At 47.1% G+C, this 25,290-nt stretch overlaps 1 protein-coding gene and 2 long non-coding RNA genes across 5 annotated transcripts in view; 2 read left to right on the top strand and 1 right to left on the bottom strand.

The window, feature by feature from the left end:
- The window catches only part of LOC126987225 (uncharacterized), a 65,061-nt gene extending 40,667 nt beyond the window's left edge, over positions 1-24,394 (top strand). The window contains exon 3 of the long non-coding RNA XR_007740439.1: positions 23,491-24,394. This is a non-coding gene — a long non-coding RNA (uncharacterized LOC126987225). The remainder of the gene's footprint in view (positions 1-23,490) is intronic.
- LOC126987224 (uncharacterized) lies at positions 418-23,376 on the top strand. Of its 2 annotated transcripts, none has more exons than XR_007740438.1 (3): positions 418-582; positions 21,635-22,165; positions 22,331-23,376. It is a non-coding gene; the product is annotated as an uncharacterized LOC126987224 (long non-coding RNA). The 2 variants fall into 2 exon arrangements; XR_007740437.1 differs by having other exon boundaries at positions 21,635-22,358; positions 22,524-23,375.
- On the bottom strand, positions 16,211-25,290 carry LOC126987219 (uncharacterized). Of its 2 annotated transcripts, none has more exons than XM_050844035.1 (2): positions 24,401-25,290; positions 16,211-16,946 (listed from the first exon to the last, which is right to left on the bottom strand). In XM_050844035.1, the coding sequence occupies exons 1-2, from the start codon at positions 24,698-24,700 to the stop codon at positions 16,260-16,262; spliced, it is 987 nt and encodes a 328-aa protein (XP_050699992.1). In that variant the 5' UTR covers positions 24,701-25,290; the 3' UTR covers positions 16,211-16,259. The 2 variants fall into 2 exon arrangements, with proteins under 2 accessions (XP_050699992.1, XP_050699993.1); XM_050844036.1 differs by lacking the exon at positions 24,401-25,290 and adding an exon at positions 20,681-20,965.

Here is a 25,290-nt window from a genome sequence, read left to right on the forward strand (position 1 = left end):
GTAAGTTTATATTCACTACCCTACCATACCTTACCTTATCTTATTATTATTATTACTATTAAGAATCTAAGTATTGTAAGTAAATTTAAGTAATATGGAAGTTAATATAAGTGACAGAGTGTAAGAGAGAGTGAATATAAGAAATTAAATGGCGTATCTTGTAAAATATCTCTAAAATCAACGTAATTATGGAGTTTGTAGTAATAATAACCTCCATATATTAATTATCTACCTGTATATAAGTTAATTAAGGTATGAGAGATGGAAAGACAAATTATACCACATTATTAAAACCACCCTAATTACAAAGCTAACATTAACAAGCTCTCAGAATTAATTAGTTCTTACAAATTACAAAACAAATAACCATAAAATAAGACAATAAAAAATGATATAAGAACGTAAATATATATACGCGCTCTCCCTTTGAAGAACCAAGATGGCGGCCAGTGTGAAATGTTAAGTTAAAAATCCTTCATATTTTTCACGTTTTCAAGGGTAAAGGAAGCGAGTGGAGGCGAGACAAGGGACATAAAGGAAGAAGAAGACTCATTTATCATCTAGGAGCCACGGGAAGACAAGGTAAAGGAATATAAGCACTCATTTAGGCCATAGAAGTAAGAGGGACTGAGGGAAGCTTCCAAAAACCCTTCATATTATTCACATTTTCAAGGGTAAAGGAAGCGAGTGGAGGCGAGACAAGGGATATAAAGGAAGAAGAAGACTCATTTATCATCTAGGAGCCACGGGGAGACAAGGTAAAGGAATATAATCACTCATTTAGGCCATAGAAGTAAGTGGGACTGAGTGAACCTTCCAAAAACCCTTCATATTATTCACATTTTCAAGGGTAAAGGAAGCGAGTGGAGGCGAGACAAAGGACACAAAGGAAGAAGAAGACTCATTTATCATCTAGGAGCCACGGGAAGACAAGGTAAAGGAATATAAGCACTCATTTAGGCCATAGAAGTAAGAGGGACTTGAGTGCAGCTTCCAAAAACCCTTCATATTATTCACATTTTCAAGCGTAAAGGAAGCGAGTCGACCCGAAGTAAAGGAACAAGAGGATTCATTTATCATCCAGGAGCCACGGGGGGAGAAGGGAAGGGAGTAGAAAGACTCGATTATTACAGAGGAAGAGAAAGAAGGGAGGAGGGAGGGGGAGCTGGACGGAGGGAAGGAGGGTCGCTCACCTGGTTGGCTGCCATGTCCGTATAAGTGAATATAAGTGGCTTTATTTCAGATTAGATAATTACATAACGCTGAAAAGAAAGTTGTGTGAATAAGAAGGGAGGAACGAGAGGAGGAGGACCTAAGAAGCGATACAAAGCGTTACAGATCAAAAGAAGAAGAAGAAGAAGAAGACACAGCTCGAGGGAGATATGCCAATAGTATATGAGGGTTGCCCACAGCCTGCTGGTACTCGACTATGTAGTTATGTCCATAGCAACAAGTGCAAGAGAAGCGGCTGAGTTTTGTGTCATGTGCACGAAACAGCCGGGAAAAATGTCAGAGTTAAATTTCAGTCAATATATTCAAAAAGAGTTTATCCCAACTGGACATGGAGATGCTTTTTAAAAGATGTGATAGAATGACAGCCAACAGCTCCATCAGACAAAGAGTCCCAGAGATGGATACATATGATACAGAAAAATCTGCGTCTACATTCCAGTGATGTGCGAGGCTTAGCTAGCTTGAGTCTGTGGCCTGTGGTGTGCGAGGCTTAGCTAGCTTGAGTCTGTGGCCTGTGGTGTGTGAGGCTTAGCTAGCTTGAGTCTGTGGCCTGTGGTGTGTGAGGCTTAGCTAGCTTGAGTCTGTGGCCTGTGGTGTGAGGCTTAGCTGGCTTGAGTCTGTGGCCTGTGGTGTGTGAGGCTTAGCTAGCTTGAGTCTGTGGCCTGTGGTGTGTGAGGCTTAGCTGCTTGAGTCTGTTGCCTGTGGTGTGTGAGGCTTAGCTAGCTTGAGTCTGTGGCCTGTGGTGTGTGAGGCTTAGCTAGCTTGAGTCTGTGGCCTGTGGTGTGTGAGGCTTAGCTAGCTTGAGTCTGTGGCCTGTGGTGTGTGAGGCTTAGCTAGCTTGAGTCTGTGGCCTGTGGTGTGTGAGGCTTAGCTAGCTTGAGACTGTGGCCTCTGGTGTGAGGCTTAGCTAGCTTGAGTCTGTGGCCTGTGGTGTGTGAGGCTTAGCTAGCTTGAGTCTGTGGCCTCTGGTGTGCGTGAGGCTTAGCTAGCTTGAGTCTGTGGCCTGTGGTGTGAGGCTTAGCTAGCTTGAGTCTGTGGCCTGTGGTGTGTGAGGCTTAGCTAGCTTGAGTCTGTGGCCTGTGGTGTGTGAGGCTTAGCTAGCTTGAGTCTGTGGCCTGTGGTGTGTGAGGCTTAGCTAGCTTGAGTCTGTGGCCTGTGGTGTGTGAGGCTTAGCTAGCTTGAGTCTGTGGCCTGTGGTGTGTGAGGCTTAGCTAGCTTGAGTCTGTGGCCTGTGGTGTGTGAGGCTTAGCTAGCTTGAGTCTGTGGCCTGTGTGTGAGGCTTAGCTAGCTTGAGTCTGTGGCCTGTGTGTGAGGCTTAGCTAGCTTGAGTCTGTGGCCTTTGGTGTGTGAGGCGTTGCTAGATTGAGTCTGTGGCCTGTGGTGTGTGAGGCTTAGCTAGCTTGAGTCTGTGGCCTGTGGTGTGTGAGGCTTAGCTAGCTTGAGTCTGTGGCCTGTGGTGTGTGAGGCTTAGCTAGCTTGAGTCTGTGGCCTGTGGTGTGTGAGGCTTAGCTAGCTTGAGTCTGTGGCCTGTGGTGTGTGAGGCCTAGCTTGAGTCTGTGGCCTGTGGTGTGTGAGGCTTAGCTAGCTTTAGTCTGTGGCCTGTGGTGTGTGAGGCTTAGCAAGCTTGAGTCTGTGGCCTGTGGTGTGAGGCTTAGCTAGCTTGAGTCTGTGGCCTGTGGTGTGTGAGGCTTAGCTAGCTTGAGTCTGTGGCCTGAGGTGAGAGAGGCTTAGCTATCTTGAGTCTGTGGCCTGTGTGTGAGGCTTAGCTAGCTTGAGTCTGTGGCCTGTGGTGTGTGAGGCCTAGCTTGAGTCTGTGGCCTGTGGTGTGCGAGGCTTAGCTAGCTTGAGTCTGTGGCCTGTGGTGTGTGAGGCCTAGCTAGCTTGAGTCTGTGGCCTGTGGTGTGTGAGGCTTAGCTAGCTTGAGTCTGTGGCCTGTGGTGTGTGAGGCTTAGCTAGCTTGAGTCTGTGGCCTGTGGTGTGTGAGGCTTAGCTAGCTTGAGTCTGTGGCCTGTGGTGTGTGAGGCGTAGCTAGCTTGCGTCTGGGGCCGGGGGTGTGTGAGGCTTAGCTAGCTTGAGTCTGTGGCCTGTGGTGTGTGAGGCTTAGCTAGCTTGAGTCTGTGGCCTGTGGTGTGCGAGGCTTAGCTAGCTTGAGTCTGTGGCCTGTGGTGTGTGAGGCTTAGCTAGCTTGAGTCTGTGGCCTGTGGTGTGTGAGGCTTAGCTAGCTTGAGTCTGTGGCCTGTGGTGGGTGAGGCTTAGCTAGCTTGAGTCTGTGGCCTGTGGTGTGTGAGGCTTAGCTAGCTTGAGTCTGTGGCCTGTGGTGTGTGAGGCCTAGCTAGCTTGAGTCTGTGGCCTGTGGTGTGTGAGGCTTAGCTAGCTTGAGTCTGTGGCCTGTGGTGTGAGAGGCTTAGCTAGCTTGAGTCTGTGGCCTGTGGTGTGTGAGGCTTAGCTAGCTTGAGTCTGTGGCCTGTGGTGTGCGAGGCTTAGCTAGCTTGAGTCTGTGGCCTGTGGTGTGCGAGGCTTAGCTAGCTTGAGTCTGTGGCCTGTGGTGTGTGAGGCTTAGCTAGCTTGAGTCTGTGGCCTGTGGTGTGTGAGGCTTAGCTAGCTTGAGTCTGTGGCCTGTGGTGTGAGGCTTAGCTAGCTTGAGTCTGTGGCCTGTGGTGTGCGAGGCTTAGCTAGCTTGAGTCTGTGGCCTGTGGTGTGTGAGGGCTTAGCTAGCTTGAGTCTGTGGCCTGTGGTGTGTGAGGCTTAGCTAGCTTGAGTCTGTGGCCTGTGGTGTGTGAGGCTTAGCTAGCTTGAGTCTGTGGCCTGTGGTGTGTGAGGCTTAGCTAGCTTGAGTCTGTGGCCTGTGGTGTGTGAGGCTTAGCTAGCTTGAGTCTGTGGCCTGTGGTGTGTGAGGCTTAGCTAGCTTGAGTCTGTGGCCTGTGGTGTGTGAGGCTTAGCTAGCTTGAGTCTGTGGCCTGTGGTGTGAGAGGCTTAGCTAGCTTGAGTCTGTGGCCTGTGGTGTGAGAGGCTTAGCTAGCTTGAGTCTGTGGCCTGTGGTGTGTGAGGCTTAGCTAGCTTGAGTCTGTGGCGTGTGGGGTGAGGCTTAGCTAGCTTGAGTCTGTGGCCTGTGGTGAGGCTTAGCTAGCTTGAGTCTGTGGCCTGTGGTGTGCGAGGCTTAGCTAGCTTGAGTCTGTGGCCTGTGGTGTGTGAGGCTTAGCTAGCTTGAGTCTGTGGCCTGTGGTGTGTGAGGCTTAGCTAGCTTGAGTCTGTGGCCTGTGGTGTGCGAGGCTTAGCTAGCTTGAGTCTGTGGCCTGTGGTGTGCGAGGCTTAGCTAGCTTGAGTCTGTGGCCTGTGGTGTGTGAGGCTTAGCTAGCTTGAGTCTGTGGCCTGTGGTGTGTGAGGCTTAGCTAGCTTGAGTCTGTGGCCTGTGGTGTGTGTGAGGCTTAGCTAGCTTGAGTCTGTGGCCTGTGGTGTGTGAGGCTTAGCTAGCTTGAGTCTGTGGCCTGTGGTGTGAGGCTTAGCTAGCTTGAGTCTGTGGCCTGTGGTGTGTGAGGCTTAGCTAGCTTGAGTCTGTGGCCTGTGGTGTGTGAGGCTTAGCTAGCTTGAGTCTGTGGCCTGTGGTGTGTGAGGCTTAGCTAGCTTGAGTCTGTGGCCTGTGGTGTGTGAGGCTTAGCTAGCTTGAGTCTGTGGCCTGTGGTGTGTGAGGCTTAGCTAGCTTGAGTCTGTGGCCTGTGGTGTGTTAGTCTTAGCTAGCTGGAGTCTGTGGCCTGGGGTGTGTGAGGCTTAGCTAGCTTGAGTCTGTGGCCTGTGGTGTGTGAGGCTTAGCTAGCTTGAGTCTGTGGCCTCTGGTGTGTGAGGCTTAGCTAGCTTGAGTCTGTGGCCTGTGGTGTGTGAGGCATAGCTAGCTTGAGTCTGTGGACTGTGGTGTGAGGCTTAGCTAGCTTGAGTCTGTGGCCTGTGGTGTGAGGCTTAGCTAGCTTGAGTCTGTGGCCTGTGGTGTGTGAGGCTTAGCTAGCTTGAGTCTGTGGCCTGTGGTGTGTGAGGCTTAGCTAGCTTGAGTCTGTGGCCTGTGGTGTGTGAGGCTTAGCTAGCTTGAGTCTGTGGCCTGTGGTGTGTGAGGCCTAGCTAGCTTGAGTCTGTGGCCTGTGGTGTGTGAGGCCTAGCTAGCTTGAGTCTGTGGCCTCTGGTGTGTGAGGCTTAGCTAGCTTGAGTCTGTGGCCTGTGGTGTGAGGCCTAGCTAGCTTGAGTCTGTGGCCTGTGGTGTGTGAGGCTTAGCTAGCTTGAGTCTGTGGCCTCTGGTGTGTGAGGCTTAGCTAGCTTGAGTCTGTGGCCTGTGGTGTGTGAGGCTTAGCTAGCTTGAGTCTGTGGCCTGTGGTGTGCGAGGCCTAGCTAGCTTGAGTCTGTGGCCTGTGGTGTGTGAGGCTTAGCTAGCTTGAGTCTGTGGCCTGTGGTGTGTGAGGCCTAGCTAGCTTGAGTCTGTGGCCTGTGGTGTGTGAGGCCTAGCTAGCTTGAGTCTGTGGCCTCTGGTGTGTGAGGCTTAGCTAGCTTGAGTCTGTGGCCTCTGGTGTGTGAGGCTTAGCTAGCTTGAGTCTGTGGCCTCTGGTGTGTGAGGCTTAGCTAGCTTGAGTCTGTGGCCTCTGGTGTGTGAGGCTTAGCTAGCTTGAGTCTGTGGCCTGTGGTGTGTGAGGCTTAGCTAGCTTGAGTCTGTGGCCTCTGGTGTGCGAGGCTTAGCTAGCTTGAGTCTGTGGCCTCTGGTGTGTGAGGCTTAGCTAGCTTGAGTCTGTGGCCTCTGGTGTGTGAGGCTTAGCTAGCTTGAGTCTGTGGCCTCTGGTGTGTGAGGCTTAGCTAGCTTGAGTCTGTGGCCTCTGGTGTGTGAGGCTTAGCTAGCTTGGAGTCTGTGGCCTGTGGTGTGTGAGGCCAGCTAGCTTGAGTCTGTGGCCTCTGGTGTGTGAGGCCTAGCTAGCTTGAGTCTGTGGCCTCTGGTGTGTGAGGCTTAGCTAGCTTGAGTCTGTGGCCTCTGGTGTGTGAGGCCTAGCTAGCTTGAGTCTGTGGCCTCTGGTGTGTGAGGCCTAGCTAGCTTGAGTCTGTGGCCTCTGGTGTGTGAGGCTTAGCTAGCTTGAGTCTGTGGCCTGTGTGTGAGGCCTAGCTAGCTTGAGTCTGCTCCTGGTGTGTGAGGCCTAGCTAGCTTGAGTCTGTGGCCTCTGGTGTGTGAGGCTTAGCTAGCTTGAGTCTGTGGCCTGTGGTGTGTGAGGCTTAGCTAGCTTGAGTCTGTGGCCTGTGGTGTGTGAGGCCTAGCTAGCTTGAGTCTGTGGCCTCTGGTGTGTGAGGCTTAGCTAGCTTGAGTCTGTGGCCTGTGGTGTGTGAGGCTTAGCTAGCTTGAGTCTGTGGCCTGTGGTGTGTGAGGCTTAGCTAGCTTGAGTCTGTGGCCTGTGGTGTGTGAGGCTTAGCTAGCAGAGTCTGTGGCCTGTGGTGTGTGAGGCATAGCTAGCTTGAGTCTGTGGCCTGTGGTGTGTGAGGCATAGCTAGCTTGAGTAGGTGGCCTGTTGTGTGTGTGAGGCTTAGCTAGCTTGAGTCTGTGTGTGTGTGGGCCTGTGTGTGTGAGGCTGAGCTAGCTTGAGTCTGTGGCCTGTGGTGTGTGAGGCTTAGCTAGCTTGAGTCTGTGGCCTGTGGTGTGTGAGGCTTAGCTAGCTTGAGTCTGTGGCCTGTGGTGTGAGAGGCATAGCTAGCTTGAGTCTGTGGCCTGTGGTGTGTGAGGCTTAGCTAGCAGAGTCTGTGGCCTGTGGTGTGTGAGGCTTAGCTAGCTTGAGTCTGTGGCCTGTGGTGTGTGAGGCTTAGCTAGCTTGAGTCTGTGGCCTGTGGTGTGCGAGGCCTAGCTAGCTTGAGTCTGTGGCCTGTGGTGTGTGAGGCTTAGCTAGCTTGAGTCTGTGGCCTGTGGTGTGTGAGGCTTAGCTAGCTTGAGTCTGTGGCCTGTGGTGTGTGAGGCCTAGCTAGCTTGAGTCTGTGGCCTGTGGTGTGTGAGGCCTAGCTAGCTTGAGTCTGTGGCCTGTGGTGTGTGAGGCTTAGCTAGCTTGAGTCTGTGGCCTGTGGTGTGTGAGGCCTAGCTAGCTTGAGTCTGTGGCCTCTGGTGTGTGTTACTGAAGAGAGGCAAAAAAGATCTTGGGCAGTTATTGAGGATTGATTGTGGAAAATTTCCCAGCATTTGATGAGACCAGCTCTGATTAATCTACCCTGGACGGAATAAAGGTTGAGAGTTTGTAGACGGCCTGCACAGGTAAGGTCAGTCACTTGTTATAGTAGGATATCAATGTATTATTATTATTTAATATCACCACGAATTAGGCATACAATTGTCAATGGAAAAACCCACGACAGATAGATCACGCCACCTTATAGACACACTCCAGTGATTTGTTTGGTCCATCTTGGTTGTGTAGATTCTAGGAGTCTACTGTACCACTGAGCACATCCTTGGAAGAGCTGTGCATCCAGAAACTGAGCCTTGCATGGTGTGGCCTAATAGCAAATCTGAGATCCATGACAGCAGGGCGCCGTGGACTCCCAGTAGTCTCAGTTTGTCTATGAGAAGAGTGTGGTTGACAACATCGCAGGCTTTACTAAAATCAAAGAGCACAACATCAACTATGTATCCTGCATCCAGCCATGAAGTGACGTCATTATGCACAAGTAGCAGCTGGTCGTCTACTGTTCTGCCTTGTCGGAATCTGTACTGGTCAGCTGAAAAAATACCATTGGAGTCGAGAAAGTTGTAGAGTGAGTCTGAGATCAATTGTTCCAGAGTTTTGCAGATGACAGATGTCAGCCTGATAGGTCTGTAATTCAGTGGTGTACAGCGAGAGCCTTTCTTGAATATGGGTATAATGATGGATCTTTTCCAGTCCTTTGGGAGTTTTCCCATGGAGAGAGACTTTTAAAATATAAGGAAACTTGGAATAGCAATAGCAGGGCAAGATTTCAGGAGGCTGGGGTGAATGCCATCAGGTCCCATGCTGGAATTTGGGTCAAGCGCCTTGAGCTTATTTATAACTTGCTGCAGAGTTCTGGTAACACTGTCCAGGGCCCCATCAAAGGCTTGGTGAGGAGAGGGAGCACTGCTGACTTGGCCTGAGTAGACGGAACAGAAGTGAGTGTACAGTCACTATTAAGTTAACCACAGTCCATCCTTAACGGGCCAACAGAGGCAGTCCCAATTTTCTTACTCCTGAGGTAGTGGTGGAAAGGCTTGGAGGAGCTCTGTGGTTTCTAGTGATTTTTCATGGTCAATTTGCTTTGGAGTAAAAAAGTTGCGAAATCTGTTGTTTATGTTGTCATAGTGCGCCAGGGGTTGTGTGGCCTGTGGGGATTGTCTGCCACGCGTACTTCTCGCAGAGGGTATCAGGCAACGGCCAGGTTTCACATATACCAAAGATATCTAAATTGTTTTCCCAGAGTAAGTCAGAGATTATTGATAATTTGTTAATGACACTATTTACATTACAGAATCCAATTTTCAGATTAAGGAAATGTTCTGTTGCTTGAAAGGTTCTGGTTTAAAGGTTGGTTGGGTCTCAGAGTGAATAGTGTCAGAATTAATTGAGGTGGTCATGTTTTCTGTTTACTTAATTTACTTGCTTGACTTTCTGTATTTACTTTACTTTCTTTAATTATTATGTCGCTGGTTTTCTTTTCTTTAACTGTTTGCCCGACACTGATGGCACTGGGCGTAAGAATGCCGATAGTATAAGATAGGCTTGTCTTTTCTTTCATTTTTAAAACACACACAAAATCCTTCTCTCTCTCTCTCTCTCTCTCTCCGGTAGCTGCGGGGGTCATGTTTCTGGGTTAGGTTAGGTCAAAGGTCCCTCTAAGTAAAATAATGAGAAAAAATCACCCCTCACACAAACCATTTCATAATATATATCAAAGCATTTGTGATCAGATTATGTATCATCTATTTTGGGGGGTTTATATCATGGCACAAATTTGGCCCGTCGCTGCTACACGGTAAAGCCACAAATTTGGCCCGTCGCTGCTACACGGTAAAGCCACAAATTTGGCCCGTCGCTGCTACACGGTAAAGCCACAAATTTGGCCTGTCGCTGCTACACGGTAAAGCCACAATTTGGTCTGCTGCTACACGGTAAAGCCTCAAATTTGGCCCGTCGCTGCTACGGTAAAGCCATACCACGGTAAAGCCACAAATTTGGCCCGTCAGCTGCTACACGGTAAAGCCACAAATTTGGCCCGCTGCTACGGTAAAGCCACAAATTTGGCCCGCTGCTACACGGTAAAGCCACAAATTTGGCCCGTCCTTCACACGGTAAAGCCACAAATTTATTCGTCGCTGCTACGGTAAAGCCACAAATGGCCCGTCGCTGCTACGGTAAATCGCTGCTACACGGTAAAGCCACAAATTTGGCCCGTCGCTGCTACGGTAAAGCCACAAATTTGGCTCATCACTGCTACACGGTAAAGCCACAAATTTGGCCGTCGCTGCTACAGTAAAGCCACAAATTTGGCTCGCTGCTACACGGTAAAGACACAAATTTGGTCTGTCAGCTGTTACACGGTAAAGCCACAAATTTGGCCCGTCGCTGCTACACGGTAAAGCCACAAATTTGCCCGTTGCTGCTACACGGTAAAGCCACAAATTTGGCCCCGCTGCTACACGGTAAAGCCACAAATTTGGCCTGTTGCTACACGGTAAAGCCACAAATTTGGCCGGTCGCTGATACACGGTAAAGCCACAAATTTGGCCAGTCGCTGATACACGGTAAAGCCACAAATTTGGACCGTCGCTGCTACTACGGTAAAGCCACAATTTGGCCCGTCACGGTAAAGCCACAAATTTGGCCTGTCGCTGCTACACGGTAAAGCCACAAATTTGGCGTTGCTACATGGTAAAGCCACAAATTTGGCCTGTCGCTGCTACATGGTAAAGCCACAAATTTGGCCGTCGCTGCTACATGGTAAAGCCACAAATTTGGCCCGTCGCTGCATAGGTAAAGCCACAAATTTGGCCGGTTGCTGCTACATGGTAAAGCCACAAATTTGGGTCGTCGCTGCTACACGGTAAAGCCACATTTTGGCCCGTCGCTGCTACACGGTAAAGCCACAAATTTGGCCCGTCGCTGCTACGGTAAAGCCACAAATTTGGCCCGTCGCTGTTACACGGTAAAGCCACAAATTTGGGCTGTCGCTGCTACACTGTAAAGCCACAAATTTGGTCCGTCATTACTACGGTAAAGCCACAAATTTGGCCGTCGCTGCTACACGGTAAAGCCACAAATTTGGCCCATCGCTGCTACACGGTAAAGCCACAAATTTGGCTCACATCGCTACGGTAAAGCCACAAATTTGGCTCATCGCTGCTACTGGTAAAGTCAAAAATTGGCCCATCGCTACACGGTAAAGCCACAATTTGGCCTTGTCGCTGCTACACGGTAAAGCCACAAATTTGGCCCATCGCCGGTAAAAACCACAAATTGTCGCTGCTACACGGTAAAGCCACAAATTTGGCCCATCGCTACACGGTAAAGCCAATAAATTACCGCTGCTACATTTAAAGCCACAAATTTGGCCTGTCGCTGCTACACGGTAAAGACACAAATTTGGCTCCATCGCTGTTACACGGTAAAGCCACAAATTTGGCCCGTCGCTGCTACACGGTAAAGACACAATTTGCTCATACATACACGGTAAAGCCACAAATTTGCCCCTTCGCTGCTACACGGTAAAGCCACAAATTTGGCCATCGCTGCTAACGGTAAAGCCACAAATTTGGTAACCACACGGTAAAGCCACAAATTGGCCCATCGCTGCTACGGTAAAGCCACAATGGCCCATCGCTGCTACACGGTAAAGCCACAAATTTGGCCTATCGTCATCGCTGCTACACGTAAATTTATTTCGCTGCTACACGGTAAAGCCACAAATTTGGCCCATCGCCATCGCTGTTACACGGTAAAGCCACAAATTTGGCCCATCGCTGCTACACGGTAAAGCCACAATTTGGCCATCGCTGCTACACGGTAAAGCCACAAATTTGGCCCATCGCTGCTACACGGTAAAGCCACAAATTTGGCCCATCGCTGCTACACAGTAAAGCCACAAATTTCGCCCATCGCTGCTACACAGTAAAGCCACAAATTTCGCCCATTGCTGCTACACGGTAAAGCCACAAATTTGGCCCATCGCTGTTACACAGTAAAGCCACAAATTTGGCGCGTCGCTGCTACACTGTAAAGCCACAAATTTGGCCCATCGCTGCTACACAGTAAAGCCACAAATTTGGCGCGTCGCTACACGGTAAAGCGTAAAGCCACAAATTTGCCCATTCGCTACACGGTAAAGCCACAAATATCGCTGCTCGTTACACGGTAAAGCCAATTTGTCGGTAACGGTAAAGCCACAAATTTGGCCCGTCGCTTCTAAAGAGTAAAGCCACAAATTTGGCCCGTCGCTGCTACACGGTAAAGCCACAAATTTGGCCCGTCGCTGCTACACGGTAAAGCCACAAATTTGGCCCGTCGCTGCTGCCGGGTTAAGGGTAGCCTGGTCATTGGTGAGGGTCCAGAGAAAAGCGATCAGATTGGTTCCAGAACTATTTCATCTCCCCTGTGAGGAGAGGTGCGCACAGCTTGGTCTGCAGACATTAGAAAATAGGAAAATACGAGGGATATGATAGAAACACACAAGGACATCCCCTACACGAAGTTCTTTCAAATGAACAATAACAGCCTGGAACTAGCAAAATCAGACCACTGGGGGACATCAGTAAAGGGAAACTGGTTCACAATTAGGATTATAGACCCAGAGAGTGTGCCATCTACCCCAACAATAGCAACTCTTTAAGCACATTATAACAGACACCTTGCTTTGATTGACTAAGACACTGGCTAACTAGTCTTAAGAGGTGGGGAACATTATAAGAAGTTCTCCTAATTCCCCACTCTCTGTTCATAGATAAGCATTCATATATAAGTAAAAATGAGTCTTTTTTTCTCCGTTACGCTGAAAGGAAAGTTATCTGTCGCAACGTTTAAAACTAATTTCAAAACCTAGCACGCCCTCGATTCTCTCCAATATTGCCCAGCCCTTAGCATGCCCTCGATTCTCTCCAATATTGCCCAGCCCTAAGCATGCCCTCGATTCTCTCCAATATTGCCCAGCCCTAAGCTTGCCCTCGATTCTCTCCAATATTGCCCAGCCCTAAGCTTGCCCTCGATTCTCTCCAATATTGCCCAGCCCTAAGCTTGCCCTCGATTCTCTCCAATATTGCCCAGCCCTTAGCATGCCCTCGATTCTCTCCAATATTGCCCAGCCCTAAGCTTGCCCTCGATTCTCTCCAATATTGCCCAGCCCTAAGCTTGCCCTCGATTCTCTCCAATATTGCCCAGCCCTAAGAATGCCCTCGATTCTCTCCAATATTGCCCAGCCCTAAGCTTGCCCTCGATTCTCTCCAATATTGCCCAGCCCTAAGCTTGCCCTCGATTCTCTCCAATATTGCCCATCCCTAACCATGCCCTCGATTCTCTCCAATATTGCCCAGCCCTAAGCTTGCCCTCGATTCTCTCCAATATTGCCCAGCCCTAAGCATGCCCTCGATTCTCTCCAATATTGCCCAGCCCTAAGCTTGCCCTCGATTCTCTCCAATATTGCCCAGCCCTAACCATGCCCTCGATTCTCTCCAATATTGCCCAGCCCTAAGCTTGCCCTCGATTCTCTCCAATATTGCCCAGCCCTAAGCTTGCCCTCGATTCTCTCCAATATTGCCCAGCCCTAAGCTTGCCCTCGATTCTCTCCAATATTGCCCAGCCCTTAGCATGCCCTCGATTCTCTCCAATATTGCCCATCCCTAACCATGCCCTCGATTCTCTCCAATATTGCCCAGCCCTTAGCACGCCCTCGATTCTCTCCAATATTGCCCAGCCCTAAGCTTGCCCTCGATTCTCTCCAATATTGCCCAGCCCTAAGCTTGCCCTCGATTCTCTCCAATATTGCCCAGCCCTAAGCTTGCCCTCGATTCTCTCCAATATTGCCCAGCCCTAACCATGCCCTCGATTCTCTCCAATATTGCCCAGCCCTAAGAATCAAGCTAGAAATGACCGGGGGTAATTTTAATATTTTTTTTAACCTGATTTTAAAGCGCAACAGTAATTCTAAATCCTCTTTTAAAATAGATTTCAATGCGCTCTTAATGTTATCTTGTTCATTTGTATGTATGTGCCTTTCTGCTACAAATGGTTTTTTTCGCATGTTTTGTTTTCCTTAACTCAAATATTTCACATTTTAACCAATAACAACGATGAAAACTGTACCGAGAATCACCTCCCCACTGTTCAAAGTCTCCTGTACGAATGGCCCAGAATTTTTGACTGTTGAACGGTTCGCCGAAAATTCACCGAACCGTCCAGAGACCGTCGGCGAAGTTCCACACCAGCGAACCGTATCACAACCCTTTATTACTGTGCTGTTTATACTCTTGTTTGAGACCTATTACCGCTGAGAAATAGTTCGCTGTGTTTTGCGAATCTTTGATCTGTGCTTCTAGTGGTCCAGTGGTTAGTGTGTCTGGCCAGTGTTCGAATCCCAGGGCTGTCAGTCTAGGGTGAGGCCAGGCAGGTGTTGGTCCCCCCTATGTGTCCGGGGCTAAATGTGCACCTGTGGACCCCTGGGTAGGGCACACTGTGGTAACCTGGATGTCCCCCTTGCCTGTGTCCCGGGGGCATGTTCCTGAAGTCTGTATGGGTATGTGTAACCTACTCTTGAACAGGGCAGGTTAGGTTAGGTTATGTAAGGTTTGGTTGGAGTTATTGAAGGCCCTGGTGGTAGTGTGACCCTTCCTCTGTACCGTGAACCTAAAAACATATATTTGACAAGGCTTTCGTGGGAGTTGTGAGGGGCATTTCCAGGGGTAGTTTTATGACCCTGGTGGTAGTGTGACCCTTCCTCTGTACCGTGAACCTAAAAACATATATTTGACAAGGCTTTCGTGGGAGTTGGGAGGGGCATTTCCAGGGGTAGTTTTATGACCCTGGTGGTAGTGTGACCCTTCCTCTGTACCGTGAACCTAAAAACAGATATATTTGACAAGGCTTTGTGGGAGTTGTGAGGGGCATTTCAGGGTAGTTTATGACCCTGGTGGTAGTGTGACCTTCCTCTGTACCGTGAACCTAAAACATATATTTGACAAGGCTGTGGGAGTTGTGAGGGGCATTTCAGGGGTAGTTTATGACCCTGGTGGTAGTGTGACCCTTCCTCTGTACCATGAACCTAAAGAAACACATATTTGACAAGGTTTTCGTGGGAGTTGTGGGCATTTCCAAAGGTAGTTTTATGGCCCTGGTGGTAGTGTGACCCTTCCTCTGTACCGTGAACCTAAAAAGACATATTTGACAAGGCTTTCGTGGGAGTTGGGAGGGGCATTTCCAGGGGTAGTTTTATGACCCTGGTGGTAGTGTGACCCTTCCTCTGTACCGTGAACCTAAAAACATATATTTGACAAGGCTTTCGTGGGAGTTGTGAGGGGCATTTCCAGGGGTAGTTTTATGACCCTGGTGGTAGTGTGACCCTTCCTCTGTACCGTGAACCTAAAAACATATATTTGACAAGGCTTTCGTGGGAGTTGTGAGGGGCATTTCCAGGGGTAGTTTTATGACCCTGGTGGTAGTGTGACCCTTCCTCTGTACCGTGAACCTAAAAACATATATTTGACAAGGCTTTCGTGGGAGTTGTGAGGGGCATTTCCAGGGGTAGTTTTATGGCCCTGGTGGTAGTGTGACCCTTCCTCTGTACCGTGAACCTAAAAACACATATTTGACAAGGCTTTCGTGGGAGTTGTGAGGGGCATTTCCAGGGGTAGTTTTATGACCCTGGTGGTAGTGTGACCCTTCCTCTGTACCGTGAACCTAAAAACATATATTTGACAAGGCTTTCGTGGGAGTTGTGAGGGGCATTTCCAGGGGTAGTTTTATGACCCTGGTGGTAATTTTAAGTGGGAATTACATGGGGAGGATTTTCCAGAACACCCCGTGGTTAGTCTTCACTCAGGGACCACATACCCGTAGAGACTTCAGGAATATGCATCGTGGGGTGCTGGGCTGTTACCCGTCACATCCTCAAAGGGCCGCCGGTTCGGATGTGAGCACACAGCATACCATATACCCCCATTATCGCACCATCCCAACATCACCCAAAATGGAGGCCTCTCCCCCACCCCCAAATTTAGTCATATCTACAGGTATGGGGAAAGAAAAGCATATTTAACCTTGAAACTTTTTAATTATAGTTGTATTTGATATTTGCTGGGGGCTTCGTGGTGCAGTCACAACCAAGAGAGCCTGGGTTCGATTCCCGGGCGGAGTGGGAAAATTTTGGTGGCTTTTCCGATACCCTACGCCCCTGTCCACCCAGCAGTGAATGGGTACCAGGTATTAATCGGGGGTTGTGTCCCGTCTCCTGGGGTCTGTTCCCTTCTCCTATAATTCCTTCCCCTTTTGGCTCTCTCCGGCATATGACCACAGATGTTGCACTGACTAAACGAAACTTTTCCTATAATTCCTTCCCCTTCTGTCTCTCTCCGGCATATGACCACAGATGTTGCACTGACTAAACGAAACTTTTCCTATAATTCCTTCCCCTTCTGTCTCTCTCCAGCATATGACCACAGATGTTGCGCCGACTAAACAAAACTTTTCCTATAATTCCTTCCCCTTCTGTCTCTCTCCGGCATATGACCACAGATGTTGCACCGACTAAACAAAACTTTTCCTATAATTCCTTCCCCTTCTGTCTCTCTCCGGCATATGACCACAGATGTCTTTTCCTATAATTCCTTCCCCTTCTGTCTCTCTCCGGCATATGACCACAGATGTTGCGCCGACTAAACAAAACTTTCCAACTTTTTGATATTTGCTTTGATGAAGACTAAACACACACCTTCCCAAACACCGCCCAAAAACGACAAAAAACAAGGAAAATAAAACACGAACCAATCTCCATTTCATCCAATTTTGTGACTTTACTGAACTGCAAATCTTAACCGTTCACATACAAGGCTCCTCGCATGCCACGGACCCATCATCCAGCACACACCCGCCCTTATGGAACAGCTCCCCCTCAGGACATTTATACCGGTCACTCTCCCCAGGGAAATAGTTATCCTCCGAGCAGTAATAGAACCACTCGCAGTCTTCGGGATCAGCAACCTCCGTGAAAGCCGACCAGCAGAAAACTTGACAAGACTCACAGCAGAGGTCTTCATCACCCTGGCACTGTGCCCCATCGAAGAATGGCGTCTCGGGGGAACATTGTATCGGGTCCTGTTCCCCCATGCCACAGAGAACGTACTCAGAGCAATTGAATCGACTTGCAATGAACGTGATATCCCCGGTAGGGCAGTCAAAGGCACAGGCAGGTTCGCAGGTCCCACAGGTCACGTTCCCGAAGTCAGGCGAGCAGGTCAGGGTCACCGCGTCGAACTTATAGTCATCCGGACAGGTTGAAACGAAATCGCTAACGAGGTCATCCGCCAAACAGGTGTAGTACCGATGACAGTTCCGAGGGTCAGGTGTGAGGCTGCCTGGGGGTCGGCCGAGGCAGTCTGGCGTGCAGGGGTCAAGGTCATCGCTGTAGATGTACTCGTAGAAGAGGTCAAGGTCGAAAGTGTCGTCGTTGGGGTAAGCTGGGTCGAGGTCATGATTGGGTTGGCTTGTGGCGTGCTGGCTGGTGACCTGTTAGAGAGAGAGAGAGAGAGAGAGAGAGAGAGAGAGAGAGAGAGAGAGAGAGAATTTATTACCATATTTAATTTATTTGATTTATTTCTTTTTTTTTTTCATTTTTGTGCAGTAAGGAAGGACATAACAGATGTTTTAATTTGATTTTATTTATTTACTGAACTTATTTTTTATTTATTTTTTATTTCTACTTAAGTTTTTTTTTTTTAGTGTGTGTGTTTGTGTGTGTGTGTGTGTGTGTGTGTGTGTGTGTGTGTGTGTGTGTGGAGGAAGATAATGGCCAGAGATTTTTATTTTTTTATTTTTTTGGGGTATTAATTCAAGAACAGTATTTTTTTCCCTCTTCTCTTTTATTTACGTTATTTTTGTCTTGTGTGCGGGACGGAAATGACCTCAGATTAAATACTTGCTTATATATGTATCTGTGTGTGTGTGTGTGTGTGTGTGTGTGTGTGTGTCATATGGTCCCAGGGTCACATCAGGGCCATAATTTCAGGGGTCAAATTCTGCTATAGCTCCCAAAGGTTGTATTAAAAAATATATCACCACCTAAGAACACATATTTGACAAGGCTTTCGTGGGAGTTGTGGGCATTTCCAGGGGTAGTTTTATGACCCTGGTGGTAGTGTGACCCTTCCTCTGTACCGTGAACCTAAAGAAACACATATTTGACAAGGCTTTCGTGGGACTTGTGGGCATTTCCAGGAGTAGTTTTATGACCCTGGTGGTAGTGTGAACCTTCCTCTGTACCATGAACCTAAAAAGATATATTTGACAAGGCTTTCGTTAGAGTTTGGGGCATTTCCAGGGGTAGTTTTATGACCCTGGTGGTAGTGTGACCCTTCCTCTGTACCATGAACCTAAAAACATATATTTGACAAGGCTTTCGTGGGAACTGTGGGCATTTCCAGGGGTAGTTTTATGACCCTGGTGGTAGTGTGACCCTTCCTCTGTACCGTGAACCTAAAAACATATATTTGACAAGGCTTTCGTGGGAACTGTGGGCATTTCCAGGGGTAGTTTTATAACCCTGGTGGTAGTGTGACCCTTCTTCTACCATGAACCTAAAAACATATATTTGACAAGCCTTTCGTGGGAGTTGTGGGCATTTCCTGGTGTAGTTTTATGGCCCTGGTGGTAGTGTGACCCTTCCTCTGTACCATGAACCTAAAAAAAACACTTATTAGAACCTGATTGATCCCCCTTTGACCTTTAGAAATAGCTGATTTAAGAAGCGAAAATCTCTTCTGTATTGTCCTCGAAATACCCCTAAAAATCACTCCCCACACACACACACCTCATGAACCTTTTATAATTTTTTAGTATAGTTTATTTAGTCGTATTTGGCGCCATATAACCGTGGAGTTTTGGCGCCAAGGTATGAACGCTCCAATAATCATCACTTCTTGAGCCATTATGCCCTCATGTCCGCCCCTGAAATCTGGGGGGGGCTTCGTGGTGCAGTGGTTAGCACACTCCGCTCCGAACCAAGAGAGCCTGGGTTCGATTCCCGGGCGGAGTGGGAAAATTTTGGTGGGTTTTCCGATACCCTACGCCCCTGTCCACCCAGCAGTGTATCAGGTATTAATCAGGGGTTGTGTCCCATCTCCTGGGGTCTGTTGCCTTCTCCTATAATTCCTTCCACCCACAGATGTTGCGCCGACTAAACGAAACTTTTCCTATAATTCCTTCCCCTTCTGTCTCTCTCTGGCATATGACCACAGATGTTGCACCGACTAAACGAAACTTTTCCTATAATTCCTTCCCCTTCTGTCTCTCTCCGGCATATGACCACAGATGTTGCGCCCACTAAACAAAACTTTTCCTAAAATTCCTTCCCCTTCTGTCTCTCTCCGGCATATGACCACAGATGTTGCGCCCACTAAACAAAACTTTTCCTAAAATTCCTTCCCCTTCTGTCTCTCTCCGGCATATGACCACAGATGTTGCTTCACTAAACAAAACTTTTCCTATAATTCCTTACCCTTCTGTCTCTCTCCGGCATATGACCACAGATGTTGCACCGACTAAACAAAACTTTTCCTATAATTCCTTCCCCTTCTGTCTCTCTCCGGCATATGACCACAGATGTTGCACCCACTAAACAAAACTTTTCCTATAATTCCTTCCCCTTCTGTCTCTCTCCGGCATATGACCACAGATGTTGCGCCGACTAAACAAAACTTTTCCTATAATTCCTTCCCCTTCTGTCTCTCTCCGGCATATGACCACAGATGTTGCACCGACTAAACAAAACTTTTCCTATAATTCCTTCCCCTTCTGTCTCTCTCCGGCATATGACCACAGATGTTGCGCCCACTAAACAAAACTTTCCTATAATTCCTTCCCCTTCTGTCTCTCTCCGGCATATGACCACAGATGTTACGCCGACTAAACAAAACTTTTCCTATAATTCCTTCCCCTTCTGTCTCTCTCCGGCATATGACCACAGATGTTGCGCCCACTAAACAAAACTTTTCCTATAATTCCTTCCCCTTCTGTCTCTCTCCGGCATATGACCACAGATGTTGCACCGACTAAACAAAACTTTTCCTATAATTCCTTCCCCTTCTGTCTCTCTCCGGCATATGACCACAGATGTTGCGCCCACTAAACAAAACTTTTCCTATAATTCCTTCCCTTCTGTCTCTCTCGACATATGACCACAGATGTTGGCCACTAAACAAAACTTTTCCTATAATTCCTTCCCTTCTGTCTCTCTCCGCATATGACCCCAGATGTTGCCCCCACTAAACAAAACTTTTCCTATAATTCCTTCCCCTTCTGTCTCTCTCCGGCATATGACCACAGATGTTGCGCCCACTAAACAAAACTTTTCCTATAATTCCTTCCCCTTCTGTCTCTCTCCGGCATATGACCACAGATGTTGCGCCCACTAAACAAAACTTTTCCTATAATTCCTTCCCCTTCTGTCTCTCTCCGCATATGACCACAGATGTTGCCACTAAACAAAACTTTTCCTATAATTCCTTCCTCTGTCTCTCTCCAGCATATGACCACAGATGTTGCACCACTAAACAAAACTTTTCCTATAATTCCTTCCCTTCTGTCTCTCTCCGCATATGACCACAGATGTTGCACTAAACAAAACTTTTCCTATAATTCCTTCCCCTTCTGTCTCTCTCCGGCATATGACCACAGATGTTGCGCCCACTAAACAAAACTTTTCCTATAATTCCTTCCCCTTCTGTCTCTCTCCAGCATATGACAACAGATGTTGCAATCACTAAACAAAACTTTTCCTATAATTCCTTCCCTTCTGTCTCTCCGCATATGACCACAGATGTTGCACTAAACAAAACTTTTCCTATAATTCCTTCCCTTCTGTCTCTCTCCGCATATGACCACAGATGTTGCAACTAAACAAAACTTTTCCTATAATTCCTTCCCTTCTGTCTCTCTCCGCATATGACCACAGATGTTGCCCACTAAACAAAACTTTTCCTATAATTCCTTCCCTTCTGTCTCTCTCCGGCATATGACCACAGATGTTGCACCGACTAAACAAAACTTTTCCTATAATTCCTTCCCCTTCTGTCTCTCTCCGGCATATGACCACAGATGTTGCACCGACTAAACAAAACTTTTCCTATAATTCCTTCCCCTTCTGTCTCTCTCCGGCATATGACCACAGATGTTGCACCGACTAAACAAAACTTTTCCTATAATTCCTTTGGTTTAATTTTATATAGTACAATGTTTATACTTACCAGCAGGACACACAGGTACACAAACACCTTGGTCATAGTCTTGTCAGTGTTGCAAGATGTCTCCACTATAATGTTATTTGGTATTATTATTGTTTATTTATTAACTTATTTATTTGCGGTTCAGTTCGATCACACACACGCACACACACACACAAATTTCTTTCTTTCTTTTTTCTTTTCCTTTCTCTGTCTTTTCTTTCCCTTTCTTTCTTCCTTTCTCCTTGTGATATTTGTAGTAGTAGAAGTAGAAGTAGTAGTAGTAGTAGTAGTAGTAGTGATGGTGGTGGGTGACTGACTGATACACACACACACACACACACACACACCTGGTCACATTCTCACCTGTAATCAAGAAATTTCTGCTTTATCTTTAAGTTCATGATAAAAAAAGAGGGAGAATTTATGTAATGCATCTGTGTGTGTGTGTGTGTGTGTGTGTGTGTGTGTGTGTGGTTATGTGGCTGTCAATATCTTTTGCTATCTTTTTCTTTCTTTCCTTCTATCTTTTCTTAATTATTTCTCCTTCTCCTTATTCTTCCTATCTCTCTATGTCTCTTTTTATCTCTATTTTCCTTGTATTTTCCTGTTTTTCTTCTATTTATTTATCTTTCCATTTGTTTCTCTTCCTTCTTTATCATTTTATTTTCCTTCCCTTTCCTTCATCAACCTTGTCAATCTTTTCCTTCCCTTCCCTTTCCTTCATCAACCTTGTCAATCTTTTCCTTTCCTTCATTAATCTTTTCTCTCCTTCCTCATCTCTCTCTCTCTCTCTCTCTCTCTCTCTCTCTCTCTCTCTCTCTCTCTCTCTCTCTCTCTCTCTCTCTCTCTCTCTCTCTCTCTCTCTCTCTCTCTCTCTCTCTCTTCTTCTTTATCTTTTTCTTCCTTTCTCTACAGACAAAGAATAAATAAATAAAATAACAAGATCATTTTCTCATAAGGTTTAATTTTTTCCAGCTTGTCAGAAGAAGAAGAGGAAGAGGAAGAGGAGGAGGAAGAGGAACTGTGTAATGCAGGAAGAAGAGGAGGAGGAGGAGGAGGAAGAACTGGGAGGCTTAGAGAAGAAGAAAGGAAGAAAGAAGGAAGAGGAGGAAGAGAAACTGTGTGATAGAAGAAGAGGAGGAGGAGGAAGAAATATAGAAGGAAGAACTGGGAGGCTTATAGAAGAAGAAGGAAGAGGAAGAAGGAGAAGAATGTGTTTGAAGATACCCTAAACTTAACCTAACCTAACCTAACAAAACCCCAAACAGTCACTATAGGTCTTGACTCAGAAAATTCATATATGCTTCCTTACTAATGAGACTTTCTATACAACAAAGTGAGGTCATTCTGTGTTGATTTATACCATAAGGTGCTGGCTATCATGTGTTTGAAGATACCCTAAACTTAACCTAACCTAACAAAACCCCAAACAGTCACTATAGGTCTTGACTCAGAAAATTCATATATACTTCCTTACTAATGAGACTTTCTATACAACAAAGTGAGGTCATTCTGTGTTGATTTATACCATACGTCACTGGCTGTCATGTGTTTGAAGATACCCTAAACTTAACTTAACCTAACAAAACCCCAAACAGTCACTATAGGTCTTGACTCAGAAAATTCATCTATGCTTCCTTACTAATGAGACTTTCTATACAACAAAGTGAGGTCATTCTGTGTTGATTTATACCATAAGGTGCTGGCTGTCATGTGTTTGAAGATACCCTAAACTTAACCTAACCTAACAAAACCCCAAACAGTCACTATAGGTCTTGACTCAGAAAATTCATATATACTTCCTTACTAATGAGACTTTCTGTGCAACAAAGTGAGGTCATTCTGTGTTGATTTATGCCATAAGGTGCTGGCTATCATGTGTTTGAAGATACCCTAAACTTAACCTAACCTAACCTAACAAAACCCCAAACAGTCACTATAGGTCTTGACTCAGAAAATTCATATATACTTCCTTACTAATGAGACTTTCCATACAACAAAGTGAGGTCATTCTGTGTTGATTTATACCATAAGGTGCTGGCTGTCATGTGTTTGAAGATACCCTAAACTTAACCTAACCTAACAAAACCCCAAACAGTCACTATAGGTCTTGACTCAGAAAATTCATATATGCTTTCTTACTAATGAGACTTTCTATACAACAAAGTGAGGTCATTCTGTGTTGATTTATACCATAAGGTGCTGGCTATCATGTGTTTGAAGATACCCTAAACTTAACCTAACAAAACCCCAAACAGTCACTATAGGTCTTGACTCAGAAAACTCATCTATGCTTCCTTACTAATGAGACTTTCTATACAACAAAGTGAGGTCATTCTGTGTTGATTTATACCATACGTCACTGGCTGTCATGTGTTTGAAGATACCCTAAACTTAACCTAACCTAACCTAACAAAACCCCAAACAGTCACTATAGGTCTTGACTCAGAAAATTCATATATGCTTCCTTACTAATGAGACTTTCTATACAACAAAGTGAGGTCATTCTTTGTTGATTTATACCATAAGGTGCTGGCTGTCATGTGTTTGAAGATACCCTAAACTTAACCTAACAAAACCCCAAACAGTCACAATAGGTCTTGACTCAGAAAATTCATATATACTTCCCTACTAATGAGACTTTCTATACAACAAAGTGAGGTCATTCTGTGTTGATTTACACCATACGTCACTGGCTGTCATGTGTTTGAAGATACCCTAAACTTAACCTAACCTAACCTAACAAAACCCCAAACAGTCACTATAGGTCTTGACTCAGGAAATTCATCTATGCTTCCTTACTAATGAGACTTTCTATACAACAAAGTGAGGTCATTCTGTGTTGATTTATACCATTGATTTGTGCCATAAGTTCCCGCCTATCATGTGCGCGGGGGTCAGCCTGTCCGCTGGTGGCGCTGACAGAAAGGTTATATTGCGATGGTAACGTTTCCTCTTTGCCAGGCTGATTCTGCCCCACACTGCCGCCTCTGTCATGGTCGCTGAGGGCAGGGATGGAGGTCAGCATGGGAGAGATCGTCAGCCACTTGGTCATGGATGGAAACACTCAAGACGCCTCACTCAGCACCGGCCACTGTGACCACTCAGCCGCCGGGTCATCAACGCAACCCTAGGACTGGTATTATTCCTGTGACAGATTGATTTGAGGTCACAGAGGTCAGGTTTCCATGAGTGTATTTTCACATTCACAGAAGTCTTGTCAAACTATCACTAGGTTCATAAAACTACCCATGGATATGTGAACACAACCTCCACCAAAGCCTTGCCAAAAGAGGGTGTTAGCGCCCCAGAATATGGGTGTATGTTACATCAATGACTACTCCAGGCTGATTCAACATAGTCTGGGAACGCCAACTCTGGCTATACAGGCACATGGCACGCTGCCCAGAAGCTGACCCTGCTTACTGGGTGTTTATAAGAAGCAACCCTGGGTGGAGGGGGCCAAGGGGATGCCCACAGAGTTCATGGCTCCAGCAAGTCAATGGATCCTGCTGTGAGGTGCTTGGGACAGGAAGGGCGCCTGCATGGAGACTTGCCCAGAGAAACCCTTGGGAAGCCTGACTGGATGTTTTAACTGACTTCATTCAGTCGGTTCTTTATTTGCACATAAAACATAAGTCATAGACAGAGTCCAGCCAGCCCGGCAACGGTCACATCTTACTGGGTGCTGTCCTAGTGCCACACGGATATGAGGAAGTCCCTTGAGTAGATTGTATTCACTTCCAGGCAAAGCTTGAACTCCTCCGTCCACTGCATGGCAAGGCAGTGGATGGCGAATTCGTAAATCCCTGACCCACTCCAGTGAGGGTCCGGCAGGCCCTGTGACTGTGGCAGCATCAAATGTCTGACCCAACGGCTCCTCCAGACAGAGATGAAGTCCCCGCCACTGTGGCAGGAGTGAGGGGCTGGACCAGACTGTCCCCTGGGAGTGCAGGAAGGAAGGGTCCCCCCTGCTTGCTGCCTCACAAACTGGCCGGACTGAACACAAGGACTCACGAGGGCCAGTCCCTTGAAAGTCATGCTGGCCGGTCTGAAAACAGATGAGAAGATAAACAAGACTCCCAACTAACTAACTAATGAGCAGCAAACACCAGGAGCACGTCACTTCCCACCTCCACCCCCGACAGCCCCGGAGGAAACAAGCCCCCAGCCAGCTCCCCATCCATCCCCAGTCACGTGGGCGTCCCCTTGACCTCCTCCACCCAGGGTTGCCTTGTACACAACCCTGTGGACATGTCTGATGTCTGGGAGGTGTGCTACATGCCTGTACAGCCGGAGTTGGTGTCACGGACTAAGCTGGCAACAGGCCTTGATTACAGTTTGACATATAGCCTCTGTGTGTTAATGTATAGCTTATGTGCACACAGTATACACACACACACACACACACACACACACACACACACACACACACACACACACACACACACACACACACACAAGGCTTCATGACTATGTATGTAATGTATGTATGTAATTCCATGCACAAACAAACACACACACTCCATTAACATATGAAAATCTTATACATACAAAGTGTACTCAGGAATTTGAAGTATACATAACATTTACACATAAACAAAAAATACCTCAAACCTTTATGTATAGTG

This window comes from Eriocheir sinensis, chromosome 64 (genome assembly GCF_024679095.1).
Source record: "Eriocheir sinensis breed Jianghai 21 chromosome 64, ASM2467909v1, whole genome shotgun sequence".
Taxonomy (NCBI): domain Eukaryota; kingdom Metazoa; phylum Arthropoda; class Malacostraca; order Decapoda; family Varunidae; genus Eriocheir; species Eriocheir sinensis.